This window comes from Apteryx rowi, unplaced genomic scaffold, assembly GCF_003343035.1.
Source record: "Apteryx rowi isolate R43461 unplaced genomic scaffold, aptRow1 scaffold_1100, whole genome shotgun sequence".
NCBI lineage: Eukaryota > Metazoa > Chordata > Aves > Apterygiformes > Apterygidae > Apteryx > Apteryx rowi.
This window is the reverse complement of record NW_020447310.1, coordinates 39,435-62,973: the sequence shown is the minus strand read 5'-3', so window position 1 is coordinate 62,973 and position 23,539 is coordinate 39,435. Positions and strand designations below refer to the sequence as shown.

General features: G+C 39.3%; 1 protein-coding gene across 1 annotated transcript in view; it reads right to left on the bottom strand.

Moving 5' to 3' along the window:
* LOC112970994 (catenin delta-2-like) overlaps window positions 1-23,539 on the bottom strand; it is an 84,344-nt gene that overhangs the window by 22,006 nt on the left and 38,799 nt on the right. Inside the window, exon 5 of the mRNA XM_026075989.1 lies at window positions 22,092-22,656. Within this exon, the coding sequence (XP_025931774.1) occupies window positions 22,092-22,656 (565 nt within the window). The remainder of the gene's footprint in view (window positions 1-22,091; window positions 22,657-23,539) is intronic.

Genomic DNA, 23,539 nt, shown 5'->3' with positions numbered 1-23,539 from the left:
TTTTTTCAAACAACAAGATCAGCTGGAATTTTATTAAAATATTTTTATTCTACTATTAAAATAATATTTTCTATCATTATATTAAAAGAGAGAGACATGTATATTTCCAGCTATGATTAGTCTTGTCACTTGAATCACTTTGTCACATTAGTAACTTGGGTACTTCWGTTCTGTGGTCCGTTTGCAAGATTCCCAAGGTTTGTCATGGGGAAGCCATAGAAACATTTTTAAAACAAGAAGCAAGCAACTATTCTAGTAACACTTTATGGTATAGGCCAGACCTTTGTAAAGTGTTAACATGCTATTTAAATGTTTAGAAAAGCAATCATCAAAGATGCATCTATCACATCCCTTGCTGATACTTGCTAAGATTAAACTGCTGGATGTGGGCAGAGTTCTATTAGCTTTGCTTGTGCTGCTCAAATTGTGTCGTCACGCCTGCAGAAAATTGCTACCACACTTATTGCATTGACAGGGACTTTGCTGCATAAAGAAACACTAAATATTTTTATAATGGAAAGCCTAGATATAAAGTGGTATGTGATACAAACAAAAGAACAGAAATGAGAAAAAGACACGAAGTTACTTAAATTTTAATAGAGGTTGTCTAGAGGAAAGGAATAGTTTCTTCAGTTTCTGACCTTCTAATCTGCTTGTGCCATATTTATGCTTTCTTCCAAATTATTCAACACTCGTGTGTGCTTAAGTGGAATATTCTATTTGTACATGTTCCCATCAAGCGCTTTTCAAACTGGCTTGCCATTGGCACAGCTACTGTGAGTAATTCTGTTGTTCCCCTGCCAAGAATCCCAGTTATACATTTTATTTATAACTACTGCAATTATCTAGGAAGTTCATACGACCATTACAGAATTAAACTCTGCATGGTCCACATTTTCGAAATGCTCTTTAACCCAGCATCTTTGAGACTGATTCCTCAAACAGCTGAGCAGCTCTACCAAAATCTAGTATTCTTCAGATCAGCCTAAAATTCAACCTATTATGCTTATGTCCAAATTTCTGCATGAGCTGCTTCACATTGTACTTGGTTCAATCTGTATTCAAGGAAAAAAAAAAAAGAAGTGAAAAACTGAGACAACATTTTAGGCAACAGTGCACATGAGAAAAACAAACTTGCTACAAAATAAAGAACTATGCCTCCTTCTTCAAGTACTATGACTCTTTTGTGCATTTACGAATTAACAATGCTCTTTGGAGTAATGGATTTTCCCCCTAATCCTGCCTCCAATGAAATAATGTATTTTTCCCATTGAATTGACTGTTAGCATAACCCAAATATTAACATGCTCTCAAATAGTTAGGCTAGACATCTGGTGAGGAGGGCTTAACTGAACCTCTTTCATGCTCTACCGACAGTTCCAAATCTGCAAGTATTAATACAAGTTTACTTTTAAAAACACAATAGAGTTTATTTGCATACTGCAGATACAATCAAGACTAGCACACTATTGTACTGAACAATAAGCTTATATGTAACAAGAGAAACCTCTTGCCCAAAACACATTGCAGTTCAATCAAACAAGTCAAGGAAGGTATGGCAAACAGTAGAAGAAAATAGACACAACTTGGCCAAAGTCACGAATCAGCTAAGTGGCAATCTAGAAATACCCTGAAGCTACCTGACTTGTAAGATTGTGAGAGTTCCAACTATTAGGCAGTAACTGCCATTCTGTCCATAAGGTATCAGGGAAACAAAGATTCCAGCAGATGAGTAAAATATTTTTGTTTAAAAAATATAACCATTCTCAGTCTCAGAAATTAAAGTTATCAAAATACCAACCATGACAGTATTTCTCCCTTTGTATTATGTGATTGTTACAGCAACAGTTACATGCTGTCATCTTTGGACAAATATGTAGATTTTTCCACAGATGAACTACTGATCAACTGATGAACAGCTTTTCAACTGCAAAGCTGATGCATCTTACCATGCATATTTGTCTCTGAGTCATTTTAATGGGTTAATGATTTGTCAAATCATAGCAAATAATAATATAAAACTACTCAATAAAGAAATAAGTACTCTAAAAAGAAATATGTACTTTCTAAAGCATGTCCCTTGAACACATTTAGTTTCAAATAGAAAACTAATACTTTTCTACAGGACTCAATATGCAATTTTACTATGCTATTTCCAAATACTGAGATATCAGTATTTAAACAGGAAATATTAGCACCCTTTACAGTTCTTAAATTTAGAAAAAAGATTCATAAAATTTTTAAAAAGATGGAATATCAACACCATTTTTAATATTTCTATAAGATAGTATTTCAAAAGCTGGAATAGCAAGTTCTGTTTTCAGTTAAAATCTTCTCTTTATCATTGCTCTTATAATTGTTTTGTATATTGATTTATCAGAGTCTCAACTTAGGAACAAAAGGGTTTTACTGCATGCTTTATTTAAGTATTAAAATCAACTAACCAATAGCTATTGGGAGCAAGGAGATAGTTAATTCTGTTGCTGGTGCTATATCATATSTAATGAAGACCACACTAATTTTCCGGAAGGTTGAGGTCAACAAAAGTCTTGCAGATTTTTATACTGTTAAAGACTTTTGTTTTAAAAGGGTGCATGATGGATTTCAGAAAACTGCATCCTACACCTCAGCTATACACTGAGACAGTCCCTCTGCCATATCCTGCTGATACTTGAGAAAACATTGGCAAAATTGTTAGGATAATTGAGCAATACAAAGGTTGTGAAATGCACCCAGGGAATTGATGCTGCTAAGAAAGGGGACAGGTATAACGCCTCCTGCCTGCATCTTGGGTTAGCTGCAAAGAGCTACTTTCTTTACTACCTGAAGCTGCAAGTTGACAGGTATGGTTTGCTTCAGAACAACTTGCGTTAATGCAGTCCCAAGGTCAAAGAGGTCCAGAAAAACAACAAGGTCAGAATGGAAAAGAAACAATTAATCTACCACCAGGAGGTAATAAAACACTGGATTACCAAGGCCCATTAACATTCCAGCATTCAGGGACGCTTGCTGCACTCAGAAGGTTCTCCCTAAACCTCATGCCATCAGGAATCTAGAGCTTACCCCAAGCTGCATGTGTCCAAACCCTGTTCTTAACCAGCCACAGTCCCTCCTCCTCCACCACTAACACTGTGCCCCTTTGGGCTTCTCGAAACCAAAGCAGTTGTGCGTACCAAAGCCACACACAGGTTCTGAAAACAGAGTAATTCCTCCTCCCTGGCCCACCCATCCCAAACAACAATATTATTCCCTTGGGAGAGTATAGAGCACCAAACATATTCAAGACAGGTCCACGAACAAATTCAAACATAACTCATTATTAAATCTGCAGTTTTGCAAGCTGGTAATTACAATGTATTCAACATCTGACTAGACACAGAATTCTTATGACCAAGGTTCTGCAGAAGGGATGCTTTTTTCCCCTTTGGATTAAGAGAAATGGAAAAACAAAGAGAGCCAAACCATTACTTCAGGGCTGAAGAAACCACTTCACACTTAATTCCTTAAATAGGCCAATCTTTAGTTAGGCAAAAGACTGAGAAATGATTTGATTGCAGTGCCTGAGATGCATCACAGCAGAATGTATGGAGAAGACTAAAGGGCTCTAAAAGAGTTGAGAGAAGTATCGAAAATGAAGCCAGACAAATTCAAAATCAAAATAGGGCACGCTTTTTTTTAAAACAGAAACTGAATAACCATAACAAAAAATAGAGAAAAGGAAGTCTTCTTTATCTTCTGAAATCTCAAATTAAGGCTTATATCTGACAGAAAGTGGAATGCCCCTTCTTTTGCATCTCTGTGGAGCTTGTAAAAAGGGACCTTGTAGTGGGGCTCCACCAGGGGGATATCATGAGCCTCCAGTCAGGTAAATCAGATTACAGTAAGAAAGACAACCTAGAAGGGGCCAGTTATTTTCCAGAACTTTTATGGTATCTCAACATCCAGCTGGAGACCAGTCACTAGTGGTGACCCCCAGGGGTCAATGCTAGGGCCAGAACTGTTTAACATCTTCAGTAACGACCTGGATGAAGGGACCAAAGGCACCCTCAGCAAGTCTGCAGATGACACACAACCGGGGAGCGTGGCTGACACACCAGATGGTTGWGATACACCAGAGGGACCCCGAGAGGCTGGAGAAATGGGCAGAGAGGAACCTCATGAAGTTCAAAGGGAAGTGCAAAGTCCTGCACCTGGGGAGGAATAAACCCCTGCACCAGTACAGGCTGGGGGCTGACCTACTGCAGAAAAGGGCCTGGGAGTCATGGTGGGCAACAAGCTGACTGAGCCAGCAATGTGCCCTTGTGGCCTAGAAGGCCAATGGTCTCCTGGGCTGCATTAAGAAGAGCATTGCCAGCAGGGCGAGGGAGGTGATCCTCCCCCTCTACTCAGCTCTGGGGAGGCCACATGTGGAGTAGTGTGTCCAGTTCTGGGCTCCCCAGTACAAGAGGGATGTGGCACTACTGGAGCAAGTCCAGCGAAGGGCTACAAAGATGATTAGGGGACTGGAGCATSTCTCTTATGAGGAAAGGCTGAGAGAGCTGGGCCTGTTCAGGCTGGAGAGAAGAGGGCTCAGGGGGATCTTAGCGATGCGTACAAATACCTGAAGGGAGGGTGTAGAGAGGATGGGGCCAGACTCTTTTCAGTGGTGCCCAGCAATAGGAAAAGAGGCAACGGGCACAAACTGAAACACAGGAAGCTCCATCTGAACATGAGGAAAAACTTTTTTCCTGTACAGGTGACTGAGCACTGGAACAGGCTGCCCAGAGAGGTTGTGGAGTCTCCATCCTTAGAGATATTCAAAACCCAACTGGACAGGTCCCGGGTAGCCTGCTGTAAGTGACCCTGCTTGAGCAGGGGCACTGGACTAGACGATCTCCAGAGGTCCCTGCCAAACTCAACCATGCTGTGATTTTGTACTGAATGAAGAGACCACATTCCTAGAATCTTCACTTTCTTCCTATATTCAAGAGGGTTAACAGAAAGAATTTAGGAAGAGTGCACTCCTATCTATTGAACGAAAAAGATCATCTCCATCCTTAACAATTGAAAAACATCAAATGAAAAATCTAATATTATTGAGATGTTTCTCAGTAATATGGGGAAATGGTTATTTCTTATGGAAATATTCTTTTTTTAACAAAATCTTACTTTTCACAAGGAGAAAAAAAATTGTTACCAGACAAGCGTAACTTGAGTGAAATACACAAAATAATCCCCAATTGCTTCTTCAGAGCTTGTGCAAGCTGCCACAGAAATAAATACAATACACACATTTGAATGACACTGCTAATCTGGCAGTTTAGGTCAACAGAGTAAACCACTCTATCAGCAACATTTTTCACATTAATAAACTAAACTCAATAAATCTGTTCAAATGAGCGGATATTCAAGCAGTCAGATATGCCTTAATAAAGCCTGAACAGTCTTTACTTGTGTCCCTTCTGGAAACCTTTACTACAAGTCATCCTGCCTTGCTACAGCTCTAAGAAGGGGCCCTACAAATTCATGATACTCTCTGAACAGCTAGAGTAGCAACAGCACATGTTACTGTCCTCCTCTCTGAGATTTAAGAGCTCATTAGTATCATTCAATATGCAAGTCACCATATAAACATGAAGAAAACCATCCAGGCATGATCAGATAAACCATTCAGCCCCTCATTTTGAAATCTTCCATCACAAAATCTATATTAATCACGAGTCCTGTTAAGCAGGTTCCTTATGTCTATGTTACACAAACATCACTAATGAGATACGAGCTGATGGTGAAGCTCATAAATCATGATATTACCATAAGAAACACTTATCGGTAATATGCTTACCCTGTTTAACTTAACTTGGTTATAACTCCATACATTTCAACAGGTATTATATGTGGCTACTTGAGGCTCTAAGTATCAAACCTGGGCTCTGAACAGGCTACAACACAACACACTCTACTTTGATTTCATAATAAAGAGGACTGATTATCCACAACTGGCTGTATATACTTTTCATTCTAAATATAACAACAACATTACTCTTTTCATTTGCACTGAGTCTTCCTTGGACTACAGGTCAAAACCAACAAATCCACACCATTGTAACATTTTAATAAGCCCATCAGTGAAATAGCAATGAGACTACAGGGACAGAAACTAAAAAGGAATCACAGCATTTTCTGTAGCTTTGGTACGTTGCATGCTTTTCAGTGGACTCAGTGAACTTTTGATTTAACTGGCACAGTGGGGCCAAAAATCCTGTGCAACATGACTTTCATGTCTCTTGGATGCATGTCCTGAAATGTTACTGTCCTTATAAAAAAACATACAGTACATCAGGTCAGCCAAGTAAGTTGCATTTTTAGTTTGTAATTCTGAAAAAGCATGATGTGAGAAAGAAAAGATAAACATGCTCTCTACAACAGSATTTCTACTCTGAACTCGGATGTAATGAGACCTCTTTTATAGACACTAACTTGATTTAGCTTACATAGTAAAGAAGCTGATGTGAACCCAAGTGTAGAATTAGAGAGAAGTAAACAGTGTGTGTGTGGGGGGGGGGGGGATGAAAAAGCATTCATGAGAGGACTTTTGATAAAATACAAACTTTTTTTGCCAGAAATATATGCAGAAACCTCTCCCAAATGCTTGTCTGCATATATGTATCTTCTTAAACTGACAGGAAAGAACAATCTACAACAGTATCTACAACAAATGTTCCTACACTTAATATCAAGAAATAAAATCATATAATGGGAATATGCCAATATTGTGTGATGAAAAACATGGTACCAAAGAGAAGAAAACCTACTGAAGCCACCTACGGAAAGTGAATACAAATTATCAAGACATGACAGATGGTTAAATTAGCCAGTAAGACATGACAGGCCATATGGCAGTACCCGCTAATGCACACCTTGAGTATATCACTTTGTGCCTCTAGCATACCAACAAACTGCATTAACCAAAACCAAAATACAGCCTGGAGCAAATTCCTTTTAACTGGGTTCAGCTTTTTCTTAAATACAGTTTTCTTAGCTGTTTCGATTACCTACACATGCACTCTCTGAATGTATTTTATTTGGGCCTGAAGTTTTTCTTTCCCCAAATAGGGGAATTAAAGATTAACTAACTAGAGTTCAGAATTAGACTAACTCTTGTCTTTATATTCTTTTTCCATTCTCAGTACATTACTCTGTCCATGACTCAGGACTGTTTGCATGAATAAAGATGAAAATAATACCATCACTGAATTGCCAAATTACACCTGTTGCCTTTCAACTCATGTTAAGCTCTGGATATCCAGAAAAAAACATGGATGTTTTACTTTTGAATCCCTGGTTTGCACTATATAATATCATTACAAAACAAGTACATGCTATAGTATACAAGCCCCCAGAATCGAAAGGACATACTTTCCTCACTTACCAGTATCTTAGAATGCTTTCCCTCAGGCTTTGTATTTAAAGAGTAAAGCATAATATGATGGGTATATGGCTTGGGACTTCAGGTGCACTACTTGCTAAAGGTAGAACCAAAGACAGTAAAACTTTAGCTGTAACAAGTGAGTTCTTTTCTATTCTTAAGCATACGAAAAAAAATTTTTTTTTGAAAGATCATGGCAGCAATTCAAAATATGTTAATATTTCTACAGTAGTATAAATACAGTATAGGTTGCTTCTTGTAAACTACCGCCATACAAGCAAACCTATTAACAGTTTCACTGGCAGGGTATTGTCACATTCAGCAGAATGGTTCTCACTGTGGAATTCCCCAGACAGAACCTGTCCATTAACCAGATTAAGAGTCTTAAGAAAGCCTCCTCATAAGAGACTGGCTTTGGCTGCTTAAGGGACACTGAAAAAGCACTTTGCACATCAGTGCTAAAAATAAAGGTTTCAAAATAAACCAAAACCAAAAATCCCAAACTGAATTTTAAAAATCACTTGACAAAGCTCACTATGTCTTATATAAAGTTTCAGGATAAATTTTATCCCATTTAAATTTTTTTTAAACCATACATACAAATTAAATTGCATTCCTCAGTGAATAATGTAATAAAAAAGAAATAAAGCTACAAGTAATTTCTTCAGTTTTCTATGTTTACTTTTTCAGTCATGCAATGCTTTTTTGCTGCAAAATACTGTATCACTTATTTTAATTCCTTACTGGTACAAATTTAGGGAGAGAAAAAACACACACACACACACACACACACACACACGCACCCCATACATTTGTGCTCCCTCACAAGCATTTTCTTTTTCCTGCTACTGCCCTCATTCTGTTCAAAAACATTCACCTGCTTAAAAAATTTTATCAAAAATAAATTGTTAGTGGAAGAAGAGAAGTGTGACTGGGAGCAAAAAGATAAGAGGCAAAGATAGGCAGGAAGGAACAGCGGATTAAATGTGACAGACAAGTTCAGGGAGATAATTCCCATTTCATTTCTGATCTAGGAAAATGTCACTGAAGAAAGAACAAAAAAAAGAACTCTCCCAAACCAACCACTACTACACAGTAGCAACAACTTGCCTTCATCAAGGCAGAAAAGATAGAAACTATATATTTTTCCTCATTTACTTTTTTAATACCTGAATGTTCACTTTTTTTTTTCTCCCTTCTCTTAAGCCATGCCTCTTCCCTCCCCCTCAACCCTGCCAGTTTCATAAAATAGGGGAAAAGTATTATGCATGAACTGGACCAGATTTTGTTATCCTCTGACACAAATTCCCTTTTCTAACTTTCCTTCTCACTGCCCATTTTGACTGCAGGTTGAGTTCTTCAGCTATAGGATGATGTTGCCAAGCAGCAGGGCATATGCTCTTTGGGTAACTACTGCTCCGTGACAACTGAAAATAATATTAAGCCTTTATATAAGAAGAGGTCTTCTCTGAAGTTTTAACAGACTAAAGAAAGACTAGAAAAAATGAGACTAAAGAAAAAAAAACAAAAATGAAAAAAAAAAGAACCCGAAACAACAAAGATAATTAAAAGTTTGTTTTAAGTTTTGAAGTGTAAAAAAGCTTGCCTTGCAGCATGAGCTCTATGCTAAGGCAGGTGCTGTGGCAATACTTTCAACTCAGCAAGCGAAGGAAAGAAATCTAAGATATTTGGCAAGACGTACTCCTGAAGTAAATATTCAGTGACAGAAAACTTTACAGGATATTTAGTAAAACCCTACAGTCAACACCTCCTCAACGAGAACTGCAAATCTAAAGGAACAACAGCATGTATGTAATGCCCTGATGCTAGGTCTTCCTTCCTCCCCGAGGCACAAAGCCGTACCAGGACAGACTCTCCAATATCTTAGTTGTGCCTGCTAAGAAGCAGCATAGTCCAGACGTCCAAAAATGCACAGATCTGTGCAAGGTCAGAGACCACTTCCAGCAGCCAGAATGATCTGCTGAAAAGTGTTACTGCTTCCAACAAAGCAGCTCAGGCACGACTCCACCAATGCCCTGCCTGTAAAAACTGCACTTGCTGATAGGGTTTAACGCTGTGGAAAAGCACAGCCTGTAAAAACAAACAGCTCAAAACCCTTCCCCCAAACTGAGCATCAGCTCAGTCAGCCTTAAACTGAGCAAGTTTTCACACCAGACTCAATAAAGGGGGAAGGGGGAATGGTTCTAAAACAAGCCCTTCCTACTCACAGGACAGAAAGAGTATCTAGTCCTAAATCCAACTAGAAATGAATGTCTCAAGACAGGCAACAGAAAATGCATTGATTAGTGAATGCACTTTGCAGAACAGCRGTTCTAAAAGGGAAAACAGTCCCCCTGTAGCACTTCGGGAGCTGTAAGACCAGAAAACAAAACTCACTTGGGTAACAAAGTGTCAAGTCTATGCAACTGCAATATTCCCCAACTGGCTTTTACTGGACAACCTGATTTTTTATTTTTATTTTTTGGATCTAAGCACACTATCATTCATGGGTACCATCCAACAGGCAGTTTTCCTGCTAACAGCAAAAACGCGAAGAAATGGTTCCAATGAATCCTGACCATGCTATGCATCTTTTAAAAAGTGTTAATTTATGTTGAATATTGCATATATTTCTTTTGCAAATATATGTTGCAGACGCTGATATATGCAGCTGAAATACACGACACCCCATTTGGGGTTTGCTAACAGAAGCGTTTCTGCAACTTATTTTCTGTAATTCATTTTACAATGAGACTGCATATTATTATTATTATTAGACATGTAAGCAATATTACTTTTTGGAGATTTTTACCCGAAATACTTTGTACTCAAACTTGTATTTCACTAGAAGAATGGATAAAAGTATCAGATAGGATAGTATTTGTTCTGTCAGAGATGACTCGACATAAAAGAATATTAAACATTTTCTCCTCGCAGAGGCTTTTTTCTCCTCAGTAAGCATTTGCTGGCAATCACCAGTTTGTAGAGTTCACTACACAACACTGCAAAAGTCTTTCCGACATTCTAGGGGAAACAGTTTTATCTTTGTATTGAATGTAGTATTGAGGGAAAGAGACAGAAGATCTCTCTGGACATTCAGTAATATACTACGTACTCATATTTTCATTACCCATTTGAAATTCACTGCATTTAAAATACGAGACTGAAAACATGGAGGTTTTATTAAATTCATACATTAAAAAACACTTGAATACAATCTAACTAAAGAATTTAGTTATGTCTGTAAAAAAGCTTAGATCATGAACTATCCACTTCTACAGCATTTTGTTCAATAGATTGTTATAGTATTATTCAAGTTATTTTTAGGTTGCACATATTACATATACATCAAGATCTCTGCTAACACACTTAAGAGTAACCTATTATCAAAATCATTGTAATTTAAAACAATTCTAATAGGTTTATTCTAAATGAAAGAAATGCTGAATGTAGATACAAAGAAAGGGAATACCGTTAACAGTGATATCGCGTGGCTTAAGCGGTCAACAAGCAGAGCTTACGCTGGAGTAATCATTGTACAATTCATATCTCATAAAATGGTAAAGTTTTCACTCTTTAATTATATCTATTATATTTATTAATACAGCAATCACAACAATAATAGCTAAACATTTAGTATCAATCTTTCAAAAACTCAGAAAAATGTCTTATGTAAGTCCTTCCATAATAAATAGCAAGTGAAAAAGGAAGTGGATGGTTACAGACATTTTCCCAGGAACTTATTTAAAACATTAAGAGTCATAAAAACAAAAAAAAACTTAAATTAAATTAAAAAAAAAAGCTTTGCAATGTGGCATTAACCTCACAGATTCAGATTCTCCCTGAAAAGCATGGCAAGGAAAGGACTGTAAGTGGGAAGAGTTCTGCCACTCAATCAGAGAGTCCAAGCTAAAAAGCATCTGCTGTGACAAATGCTGCAAGAGACAAATGGTGAGAGCGGTCAGCGGCAAAAGGAAGCCAGACCTAACACAAGGAACGTACGAAATGTGTTCACAAGTAGTTTGCAATAAACCACTGGAAAAGTTTACTTTCTATAGAGACTTTAATAGTGTGTTTCAATGAGAATAATGTGATGCACTTTAGTCCAGAGGTGGAAAACACTTGAGGGATTTTGAGCTGTCCCACAATTAGTTCCTGATTATTTATAAATGCAAATCAGCACCATTTCCATATCAAATGGTTGCCTAACCTGTAAAACCCATACTTTCAAGATCATATGACCAGCTGAAGATATCTGCATCAAGTTTTGCCTGATTCTACAAAAGCAGCAAGTTCTTGATCAATCAAATTTACTCATTTTTTTCTTTTTTTAAACTAATGAATAAGTCACTGTTCTTCATTGTCTTCATTCCTGAAACCTACTGCAGACTGAGAAAAGCAGGGACTTGCAAATAATTTACCATCACAATCTCAACAAACTTCAGAGAAAAAGATTTCAGGGTAAGACAGTAATTACTGAATTCTCTAACTCTCAGGATGGGATCTTAAGCAAGACAGGACACAAATCAGACCAATCTGAGGACGACTGTTCAGTTAGGTTCAGCACTGGTTTCAGATTCCTGTCGAATACAACTGGAGGGACAACACAGACACGGATGACACATGAGCTGGACAAGAACTCCAACTTAAAACTGAGAGAAATGTGAAATTTCAATACATAAGCCTTGAAACTTTGAAGTGTGGTCAGAAGTGCAGTGATGCCTCAATAATCACTCTATCTTTTGTTTTAAAATGGTTACCAGTTTCAATTCTTCGCTAGGAAGGAAGAACACTAAGAGCATTACTTAGCACACAGTTCCTCAATACACACCAAATGCATCATGGCTGGTTGGTCAGAGCCCTAAAGGCAGTCTGCTGTATGAAAACAAGCCTGCTTGTTATGCAATGAGGCAACAAAATATTCAGTTATGATCCTCATATAGGTGGCTCAGGCATAGTGTAGTCAAGCAGGTCACCCAGGTCTTTTCCCACTCCTGTTTTCAGCCAAAGAACCTAATTTATAAGAAGCTATTAATTGAGCTATTAGCTCAACTCCATTTCTGTTGCTTCCCTCTGATCTGTGAAATTCTTTCTATGCAGCATTTGATCACCCTCTCTACAGAAAAGTGCTTCCTAATATTGCATTATCAGGAAGTTTCCTTGCATATTCCTGTTCTTTTTCACCTAGATAATAAAATATAAAGAATATTTTTAAAGTGGCCTGAAGAGTTCTCTTTGAGGAACTTCACTAACAGCATCCTTCCTTTCCAATAATTTTATTTGCAGAATGACAAACTGTCAATTCTGCTTTGGCCAGGGCTTTGCCCAACTCAATTCTTGCAAAAATATCCATCATCATCTCCAGGTTAAGCAAGCATTTCCCAAGCAATCCTACAGAAAACGCTTTACTTGGGAGTCCTACTAGGAAATATAAAGGCATTAATTATAACCTCAGAAATGGTCAGTTAGTAGGTTACTCTGACGTAACCTGGTTTTGGTGAACTCATGTTGCAAATTATCCCATTATCCATTTACCTTTGTGTCTTGCATTACACTTTCAATAAACTTCCTTTGTAATATCTAGCAAAGCACTGTCATTAGCTGGCCTGTAATTCTTTTACTTTGTCCTCCCTTTCTTAAGTGCCTATTAACTCCAAACAGGGGAAGGGTTGTCTCCCACTCCACCCCCTCCCCACTGAAAAAAAATCCTGAAAGAATTCAGCTCACCCTCCTTTGCAGACCAAACTACAAGGACTTTAATGCAAAGCCTTTGAAGAGTTTGTGGCACCTTTTGGTGAGCACACATAAACATGTCCGCAGCTCTGCTGAACTGGAGGGTTCAGGGAAGGCATRCACCGGAGGAAGGCCCCTTCAGGATGCAAATGGAGAGGCTTCTTTCTGCTCCCTGGTATCAGAGGGCCACAGCTACTTCTCCACCCTTGCTTTCTTCCCAGGCAGCACTGTTTAAATCCAGAGATAACTTTAGTCCTATGATCAAAAGGCTTTACTGCCTGAGAGCAGCACAGCTGGCTATCTGATAAAAGGAATGGGCTTGCACCTGGGTAGGGGGTGGGGGAGGCAAAGGCTGTACAGCAAAACACACACTGTGCAAGAAAGAAATACAGAAGTGAATGTAAAATTTTCCTTAGAAAAATGAAGGTTACCTGAGATTCAAGACTACTTGTATTCAAACTAATATGGCTCTTTTCTATTCTTCAGTTACAAACTACAAATTGCAACTTGATGTACTTAATAAGATCTATGTCATCCAACTGGCAGTTTCATATGCCATGCCTTATAATTGAGAGATTAGTCATCACTTGGTCCTTCTGATTTCAGCATATTAAATTCCGACTTTTGCTTCTACCCACTTACAATAATATACAGTTCCATGAATTCGCTATCATTAGACAGTCTCTCTCTGCCCTCTGTAAGACCACTTAGAATAGAAACAAGAAGTATTCTGTCTATTCTGGGTCCATATCTAGACARTCTTCAAGTTTGGCCCCACAGTTACAGCAAAATTACCTCATTTATCTCCCACAGTCTGTCACAGAGAGAATTTGGGCCGCTGCAGTTTCTGGCAGTCACCACAGAGGGCTAATGTATTTCCCACAGCTCCTGTGAACACTTAGCATCTCTCCGCACTAGTAGCTCCAAAGAGCTTCCCACCAATTTTCTGCTTTAAATAAAGGGAACTTTCCTCATCTCCCCTGTTTGCAGTAATTCTTCCTACCATAATTAATCACTTTACTTGTGATCTGAGGCACTTCCACTGCTTTGAAATCTAGTGTGTGTACACTAGAACAAAAAGCTGTTATGTTTCCCAACAAATCCACTGTTACATAACAGACTACTTCTATGTTGACTTTCTAGGTCTCCTCAGACACTGCAGCTACTACAGACAGTTTGTGTACAATGACCAGAAAGGATGAGGTTTTCCACCACAGTAAAAATGAAGGGGATGTCCTCATTTTCTTTAAACACATAAAAAGTAAGAGTGACTGAAGATTCCTGTGACTATGTATTTAGACTTTCATGACAAACACTTCCAGGTGATTGCGTAAGGCCTTGCAATGGGATTTCAGACCACGAACAAGCTACAGCTTGCACATGTGCATCCTTGGCCCAGTGCACAAGCAAGACAAACACATTCATTCCAATTTGGACCATACAGCCCAAGCAGGTAATTTCACCCACGCCACTAAAGCCTGAGCATCAGAAGTGCAAGTTCAAGGGAACCTTGCCCTGTACTCCCTATCCCATATACCTGCACTCTTTTCTACTCCAAATAAGCGAGTCTAAGGACAAAGACACTTGGGAGGCCCCAGAATCACACACTTGGCAACTGAAAAAGAAAACAGTTACATGAGGATATCATTCAGATCTGATGGACAACAGGGTAGTAACAGGAACAGCCAAGACTCAGCCCAATTAACATGTCCGCAAGACCCAAGAGTTTGGGCATATCACAGTCCATACGGCCCCAACTTCCTGTAATCTCAGGTACTAAAAGTTATATGGATGAACATAAGCAAGAAAAAGCTACATGAATTTGAGTGYCAACACTGGCTAATATATTTGTACTTCTCTACACAAAAGTCTCAAAAAGTTAGATTTCTAAAACACTGCTCTTCAACTGTATATAATGTGGGAATGTCAGTAGCCAAGAAAAATTGACAGAAGAATTTCAGATCCTGAGATTAAGCACCTTTCTGCTACGAGCACTGATTCCTCTCTGATAGTCTCTTGCCAGCTTCTTTTCCATACTTTTTTTTTCAGAGGGTACATAAGCGCAGACTGTTTAAACTTTGCCCTGATGCTTAAAAATTTCCTTCAAGTGGCTTGCATGTTTATGAATAACACTGCAATCCTGTCCTTCTAGGTGTGCTGATAATGTCCAAGATCAGAGGGCAGAAATTCCACACCAGGCTGTGTGGCTACAAGCAGCAGCAAAGGTTTGAATGTTAATCAGAAGCATCTTTGGCTGATGTAATATTCACCAAACAATCGGGAAACAAGCCACTGCTATTCAGTTTCTCACAGTCATTCAGTTAAACTACTTGAAATTTCATACCAGCTGAATCTGTTTTCAACAAAGCTGCAGACTAGTTTTCTTTTCCTAAGGGCTTGCTATTTTGAAATACTTATTTGATTTCTTCCCCCTTTGAAAGACTATTCAGAAGGTAAGTCAATGATTTACAACAGCAAGAAAAAGAAGTGAAAAGAAAGTATATGGTCAGTATAGAACAGGACACAAGTTTAGACATGTTTGTAACATCTGCTGACAGAGTAAATCAAAGCTCAAGTTCACTGGCTCAAAAACATATCAGTGTAGATGTAGCTGCTTTAGCTGACCCTTTGTCAGTCAGCCCTTTCTCCACAAGCAAATCAATTTCATGTAATCTGGATCTGAAAAACATAGGAACAAAAATCATGGCAATAATAGGATACTTCAAAGACATTAATCTTATTCCTTCTGCTTAATTGCTAAAGACTGTCCATTTCATATATCTTGTTCAATGGGGACTTGACCACCACTTTAAATGTTTTAGGCATTACAATTAATAACATAATTATCACTGAAGGAATAGGTGGGAGTAGAATTAATGGCAAAGAAAAGGAAAAGCAAAGTGACATTGACAGCACAATAATGGTGAACTGCACTGCATATTCGTATCAACTTTGAGTCCATCATCAGCACTTCTACTCTCCAGATTACAATAAGGATAAAAGAGTTTAGCATGAGAAGATGTATAAAGGATACCTAATTATAAGACAATGATTAATATCTGACAGGGCAAATAATGAAGAAATATTTCAGGAGGCCTCAAAACCTCCTTGTGTTTTGTCTTGCTGGCTTACATGAAGAGTCTCAAAACAAAAAAAGAGCAGAAGGAGCAGAAAAAACTCCAGGTCTGTACTGCCTGTCCCAGAATGGAAGGGCATTAGCAATGTCTCATGTGTAAAGGCTGTGACAGGCCGATATAGGAAATTTCCAGCTAATGAAAACAAACTAAACCTTGGAAAAAAAAAATCAGTTGAAAACTATTTTGGTTGAAATTAATGAAGCAACTTTATTCTCCCAACAAAAGAAACACTCACAGGATTCTGCAAAAATAAAAGAAAAATAATTACTGGAAACAACTGAGTGTCCTTTCTTTGGGGGAAAAAAAAAAAAATATATATATATATATATATATATATATATAAAACACTGATATTACAAGCCTCACCCTTTATCTTAAAACCAAAAAAAATCCAAAAAAACAATGATTCTCCTTCCTTACTTGTCCAAAGTACAAGTGCACTTCACACCTAGACTGCTTTATTAGCTCAGCCCTGTGTCTCAGGAGGTGATTTTAAATCACACAAAGCTTTTTATTCTGAGGTGATTTAGATCTACCTAGGCTTTGGGTTAACACTTTGCTCGTACCTTCACTATCTATAATGCTCTGCTCAGAAGCTGAATGATGATGCACTTGGTGAATTTATCAGAAACCTTGTCTATGCTTGAGAACTGAGGAATAGTGGTGGTAATTTGGTTTTGTTACAGTCTAAAAAAAAATTTTACTTGTATATAGTTTATATCCCTCAGAGAAGATGATTTTAACTCACGTTAGCACTAGCATTGATTCGAATAGTGTCTAACTCTGCTACAAGAGTTATTTCTTCCCCATGTAGAGGTATGAGAGAGAGGGGTGAATGCATATATGCTCACAAGCAATAATACAGCCATTCTAGCACAAATGCATAGCACAGCATGATTTACTAGACTTATTAGATTTTTTTTTTTTTAAAGGTGGCAATGAACCAATGATATATAGGTGATCCAGTATTTTCATGCAATTTAAAGGAAATCTAAATCCATGCTAGTGGCAATATATTTCAGAGTTATCTCATACATAGTCACATAAGCTGATCTGTTCYGTGCCCATATGATCATACACCAAAATGCTAAAACATGTCAACACTCACCATTAAACAGCAGTCCTGCCATAAATCTCAACAGGAAACCAGGGTTCAACATGTCATATGCAATGAAAGGCATATGGAAGGAGGAAGGGCAAAGGAAGGTCCCAAGTAAAGAGGGAGAAGAGTAAGGCAAGACAGACGAAGGAGCAGAAGGAACCAGTTAAGATCCTGATAAACTTAGAATTCTTTGCGCAATAAAGTGTTAAAAACGTATTTTATATATTAACTCACGTCACATTTTTATAAACCAGTGTTAATGTAATAGTAATAACACACATGCACACAAGCAGTCCTATTTTAGAAAAGACAAGGCTTTGCGTTTTGATTTTAGAGAGACCTGAAAGAAGATTCTGCTTGCAAACAGGAGACTAAGCACTGATGTTTTTAAAAGTGATATCAGGACTGTCTGAGGCTGTTTCAATCATTGTTTCAATGGAACATGTCATATTACATGAAAAATAGCTGTAAAATATTATTTTCACCTAATGTTATAAAAAGTGATTCATATTCACACTCATTTCTTAAACCTAACCTTTTAATACAGATGACAAAGTATGATACAGTCTTCAATAGTATTTATTTTCCTTTTAGCTTTTAAGGATTACTTGTAACGAAGCAATGCACAAAATTACCTTCTGTTGACTAATGTGTGCCTAGTCTTCTATAAGCATGGATGAAGCTAAGATGAGGAGGAAGGCAGGAGCAGCTCCGCAACACAGTGGCTGCTCCTGTGTCACACCTCATCAACTGCAACAATACGCTTTCACTGTCTCCTCTCTCCTTATTCTTCCTAATCAAACCTACTCCTCTTTTAGTGTTGTGTATCTGATTCTTGCCAAAAGGAGCTGCTTCAGAGGAACAGGAATAGTGAGCTGAACAGAACCGTGTGATGGCCTGCCTACTGAAGAAGTTTTCCCAATTTTCTGGTACTCTTCTGCCCTACGTAATTCTCACTCTAAGCAGGATGGGCTGAGCTGGTGGCAGCACTCAGCAGCTTGGTCCACGCATGGCAGCTGCAACAAGGTATTTACAAAACTGTGCATTCTGAATTAAGATCACTATTTGAACAGTCTATAGAGTAAATTTTAGAGCAGTGCAGATCTGAAAATTCCTCCCAAAACTGTTACTGTAGATCATAGCATGAAGCAGCTAAACTAAGAATAAATGTAACAACTGTATCATAACAAGACCCACTTTATACACATGTGCATACATATACATACATATGCACACCTGGCAACAGTAACAGTTCAAGCATATCTAAAAGACTATAACACATTTCTGAGGACATGCGCATTTTCAATTACAACTGAAAAAAATCTAATCACATTTAAAGGTCTTATCTATCAAATATCTAACCCTCGTACTGATACTGTTCAGTTTAGCACTTTGAGACACAATTGCATTCATAAACTAGCTCCAATACAAATTTCTAATATCATGCAAAAAAAGAAATTAAAACAAAAACATTATTTGTATTCACAGTAATCACTACAAAATATTTATTTTTTCTTTCTGGGGGAAAAAAAGGACGATTACTTTGAGCAGCAGCATCCCTGTGATGACATATACATACCAATGCAACTTCACATTAATCACAGAAGGCAAACCATCAATCAGTGTAATGTGACAACCATTCTCCACTCCTCCTCCTCCTCCTCCAAAGCAAAAAACATCTTAGGATGTAGTGAACAAGCAAAAATCCCATTTATTGAACATTATCTTTTCAACATACAGTTGCTTGCTCTCATTCTCCAACGGGTTTGATTTCTAAAGTAACAAACAGAAAACTCCTGTAACAATATACCATACTTAAAGCTCAAAACCACAAACTGTTCCAAGCAAAAATGCCTACAGAAAAAAGTTGAAAATAAAGTTATGAAGATTGCCTTAGTAGCATCCATAACATCTGATCCTGTCGAACTCTAAAGCATACAGTAATTTTAACCCTGTGAGTAGTCCACTGGACTCAGTGAATCCAGTAACATTCTGCAAATTAACACTTAACACTATTTGCAAATATATAACTTCCTGAATGATTGGGAGACCATAATGAACATGCTCCAGAATGTTAATGGAAAATAATGAAAGTAAATTTGCAATAGGAAACTTCTGCGAAGGAATGGGTCACGTGATAAAGCTCCCTTCAAGGACTACTTGAAAGGCATGTCACCACTATGGAAAAAAAAAAACCCAAACAGTATTTACTAACATACTGTTGCTTCTGCTTTGAAATATTTTTCTTTTAAAGTAGCAATACTACCTTAGCATGTCTATCACTTAATACTTACTGTAGTTACAGGAATCTTGCATTCCTTATAAAATAAGATAATGAAATTTCTGGCATACCTTAAAAGAAAATCCCTATGAGATACAGGAACTCAGAAACTCATTACCTTCTTCCTGATCAGCACAATACTTGGGGAAGTTAGTTTTGCTTTAATTTTTAGAAAATTATTATCAAGATCAAATGACTGATCACTATTTTCCCCCCTCACACACATTAAAATCCAAGCAAAATTACACTAGGAATTTCCTAAAGGTATATAATCTATAAGCATTTGCTTAACCCAAGTGACTAACCAGTGACCAGCAACTTGTCACAATGAGTCCTAAGAGGAGGTAGGGAGAGAAACACCTAAGTCACGTAAAATGTAGGAAAAGTCCAATAAAGAGCTTTTATTTAAAAGAAATATGAGAAAATTAAAAAAAAAATGCCAGTCTCTTAACTTTTATTCAAATCAAAGTAGAAAACACCATTAGGAGTGCATATATAACCACTACTGGCCAACCAGCCTAAAAAGGTCCAGATCCACTTTATGACTTGGGTCTAGCATAGGACAATTTCTCTATTTAACACTATAGAGTCATTATGGCAGCTCTTAAGCCCTACATAACAAACTTCAATTAAACTATCATCACAGTTTTAATGTTGCTGAGCTATAAAAGATGTCTTATTAAAAAAAAAAAAAAAATCCAATGCTAAAATTGCATAAAAGGAGATAAGGACTAAGGATTGTAGAAACTTCCACAAGCAGAGACTTCTATCCAAGAACAAAGATAAATCAGGGGAATACTGGTAATTCATACCCACAGGAATATAAATTTTAAGTACAATTACCCTCTTTTCTGTTGATACTGACAGTTCCCTCCATGCCTATTTAAACAACTTCTGTTACAGCATGAAGTTGCAAAAATCCCTAAAATACAAAGTCTTTGGGAATTTGACATTTCTGCTTTGTTCCATAAAGGCAGTATTTAACTGTGTGGCCAACGGTGTGACTTCTCGATGACTACAGAGGGGAGAAGTTACCTTAATATAATTGCTGAATAAAATTTCTGTAATTTCGGAAAGGATTAACGAATATGTTACAACAGAAGTGATCAAAATGTGCAGAGATGTCTACTTTGACATCATTTAGGCAGCCCAAGTGATGACATGTTTTTACACATTCTGAACTTCAAAAATAGCGTTACATAAAGAAAGCTTTCCAATCCCCCCTTTTTTAAGAAAAGTTTCTGAATCATTCTTATAAGGAGATACATTGAGACCATATTTTATTATCAGCTAATCTAATCTGTATTTTTAGACACGTTACACTAGAATTATATATGATGCCAACGACTGCTGGAGTGTGTGAGGGGGATGGGTGATAGGAGAAAGGAGGTAGAGAAGGGGCTTTAACTCCAGTAAGAAACTTGGGTACCTGCCTGATAAATACAGCAAAACCTCCTTATGTATCCTATTTATCTTCAAATCTATTTATGTCAGACAAGAGAACATAYGAGCATAGCAGCTGTTACTATAGCAATGAAACTGGAAATTCTGAGAACAAAAAAATCACCACTGAAAGATGTTCAGCTTAGCAGAGAGATGCCCTAGAGAACAGAACATTAGTATCTCAGTTCCAGGGTTTGTTCAAAGTCTGTGGTTTCAGAGAAATTAAACCTGCTATAACAGCTTATTCCCTTGAGTACTCAGGGTCAAATAACTGCTACCTGTAACTTGGTAGAATTTGGTACACCAAAAGTTTCTGCYAAGTGATCCAAAACTTGTCAAATGTACCACTTGAACATCTGTACTTGTAAATCTGGGAAAGAGCAATTCTCTGTACAAGGCTTTCAACTTCTGATCACAGTAGAGAAAGCATTCAGTATAGTAACACATTCCCTATCAAAACTCTGGATAAGAATAAGGAACGCAGTGTCTGAAACCTGAAGTCCTTCAACCTCTGAAAGAGAAGATTTACCTAGTATCAGAAAGATCAAAGGAATCAAAATAAAAAATGGGGGGGAGGGAGGGCCTTCCCTCCCCCGGAAGTGTGATTTCCCCCTTACTACYGATTGAATTAAAACCACAATTGTCATAAATCGGTTTTCTGTCAAACCCACCAAATTCGTTAATCTGCCTAACTGCTTGATGTTTCTTACTCAATCAGCAATCATTTCAACCCAAACGCTCCCAGAATTACAACGCTTTATTTGGAAAGGCTGCTATTTAGATGGGCTGTTTGCACCAGACAACTTCTGAGATGTATTTGAAACGCAGGTCTATTTAAAGGCCAGCACAGTTTTCAGCGAGGCATCTTCCTTTCGCTGCTTGCAAAAAAATACATTCCCGATGCAAAGAGGACAACACTCTACTAGAACAACGTTACACGCAGCCAGCAAACCCGTAAAGCCCGAGGGTGGAGCGCCGGGCTCGAGTTACCTGCTAGGGAGCCGGGTCTCTGCAGGGTAGCGGTGGCATACAGTTCCTGGGAGTGCTTGCTGTACTGATCCGACGTGTGAACCAGGCGTTTGGTAGGAGACAGAGTAGCATAAGTGCCAATGGTGGAGCTTAGCTGATGTATCGGAGAGGAGGAGATGTTGGACTGGATGGTGGGCGGCGAGGTCACGCGGACGGGGGAAGGCGAGAGGCCAGCCGAGGAGACCACGATGTTGATGGGCGAGCTGGTGCTGTAGGACTTGGCCAGGCGGCTGGGGGACTGCTTGGGGGAGGAGCCGCGCTGCGCCATGCCGTAGGCGGCGCCCTCGGCGGCGGCGCCGCGCTGGAGCTTGGTAGGGGAGCCCACCTGCTGCATGGAGAGCGGCGAGCTCACCCGCGGCGCGGGCAGCGTGGAGCTGGAGTAGTAGAGCGCGGCGGCGTGCTGCGGCTCGGGCAGGTGGAAGGCGCTGCCATGGCTGGGCGCGAAGGGCTCCCGCGGCTGCGAGGCGGCGGCGAGCGGCGGTGGCTCCGGCCCGCCCGCGTGGGCTCCGCGGCTGCTCGGGCCCGGCTGCGGGGAAGCAAAGGCAGAGAGAGGCGTCAGCGCGGCTCCGCGCCCCGCGGCCCCCTCCGCCTCCCCCTCGCCCAAGGGGAAGCACGCTGCCTTTTCGTGATCTTAATAAGGCTCGAGCCGAGCGCCTCCAGCATTACAAGACTCATATGCTGTAAGCTGCTAACGCATTTTATCCTTTCAGGGAAAACCGGTTACCAGCTCAAGTTCCAACCACTAACAACTCATTTTTTACCTGTAAAGTTGGTGCCCGGCTACACGATTGATACGCAACTACTCAAAGAGTCTCTTGCTCCGCAGTGCTCAGACATACCGATAGTCACACTATTTAAATATTAAGCCGGAAGACTGAAGGAAAAAAAAAAGCCACCCAAACTTTTATTCCGCATTAAAAAAAAGCAGCTCAAATTATTGAAAGGGTTTTAATTGGGCAACTTTCCTCACAGAAAAGCAATCAACGTCCGTCCTAGGAGAGGCGCCTAGCCAGCTTAAAACAGCGCTCAGATTTCGCTCCTGCTGCCGCCACCGCCAGAGAGACAAAGCCCTTGAAACAAATGCATTTTAGAGAGCGCCTCTGGTTTTCAATCCAGACTCCCGCAGCTGCGAACCGTCCCCTTCGGGCAACAAAAAGCGCGGCGGCAGCCCCGGGCCCGGCCCGGCCCCGCCAAGCGGGGCGCGCCCCGCCGTCGCCCGCCCGGCGCGCTGGCCCGGCCCCCACTCCCCGCCAGCCCCGGCCGCTGCGGCGCCGCAGTGAAAGGCACTTGCTCCTGGCTTATTTACAAAGCACAAAAGGAAAGGAGGGCAAGGGAGGAGCTGCCAAAGGGGCGGGCGCTGCCCCTGAATCGCAGCCAAAGAGAAATTTGCATCCGAATGAAAACCGTCC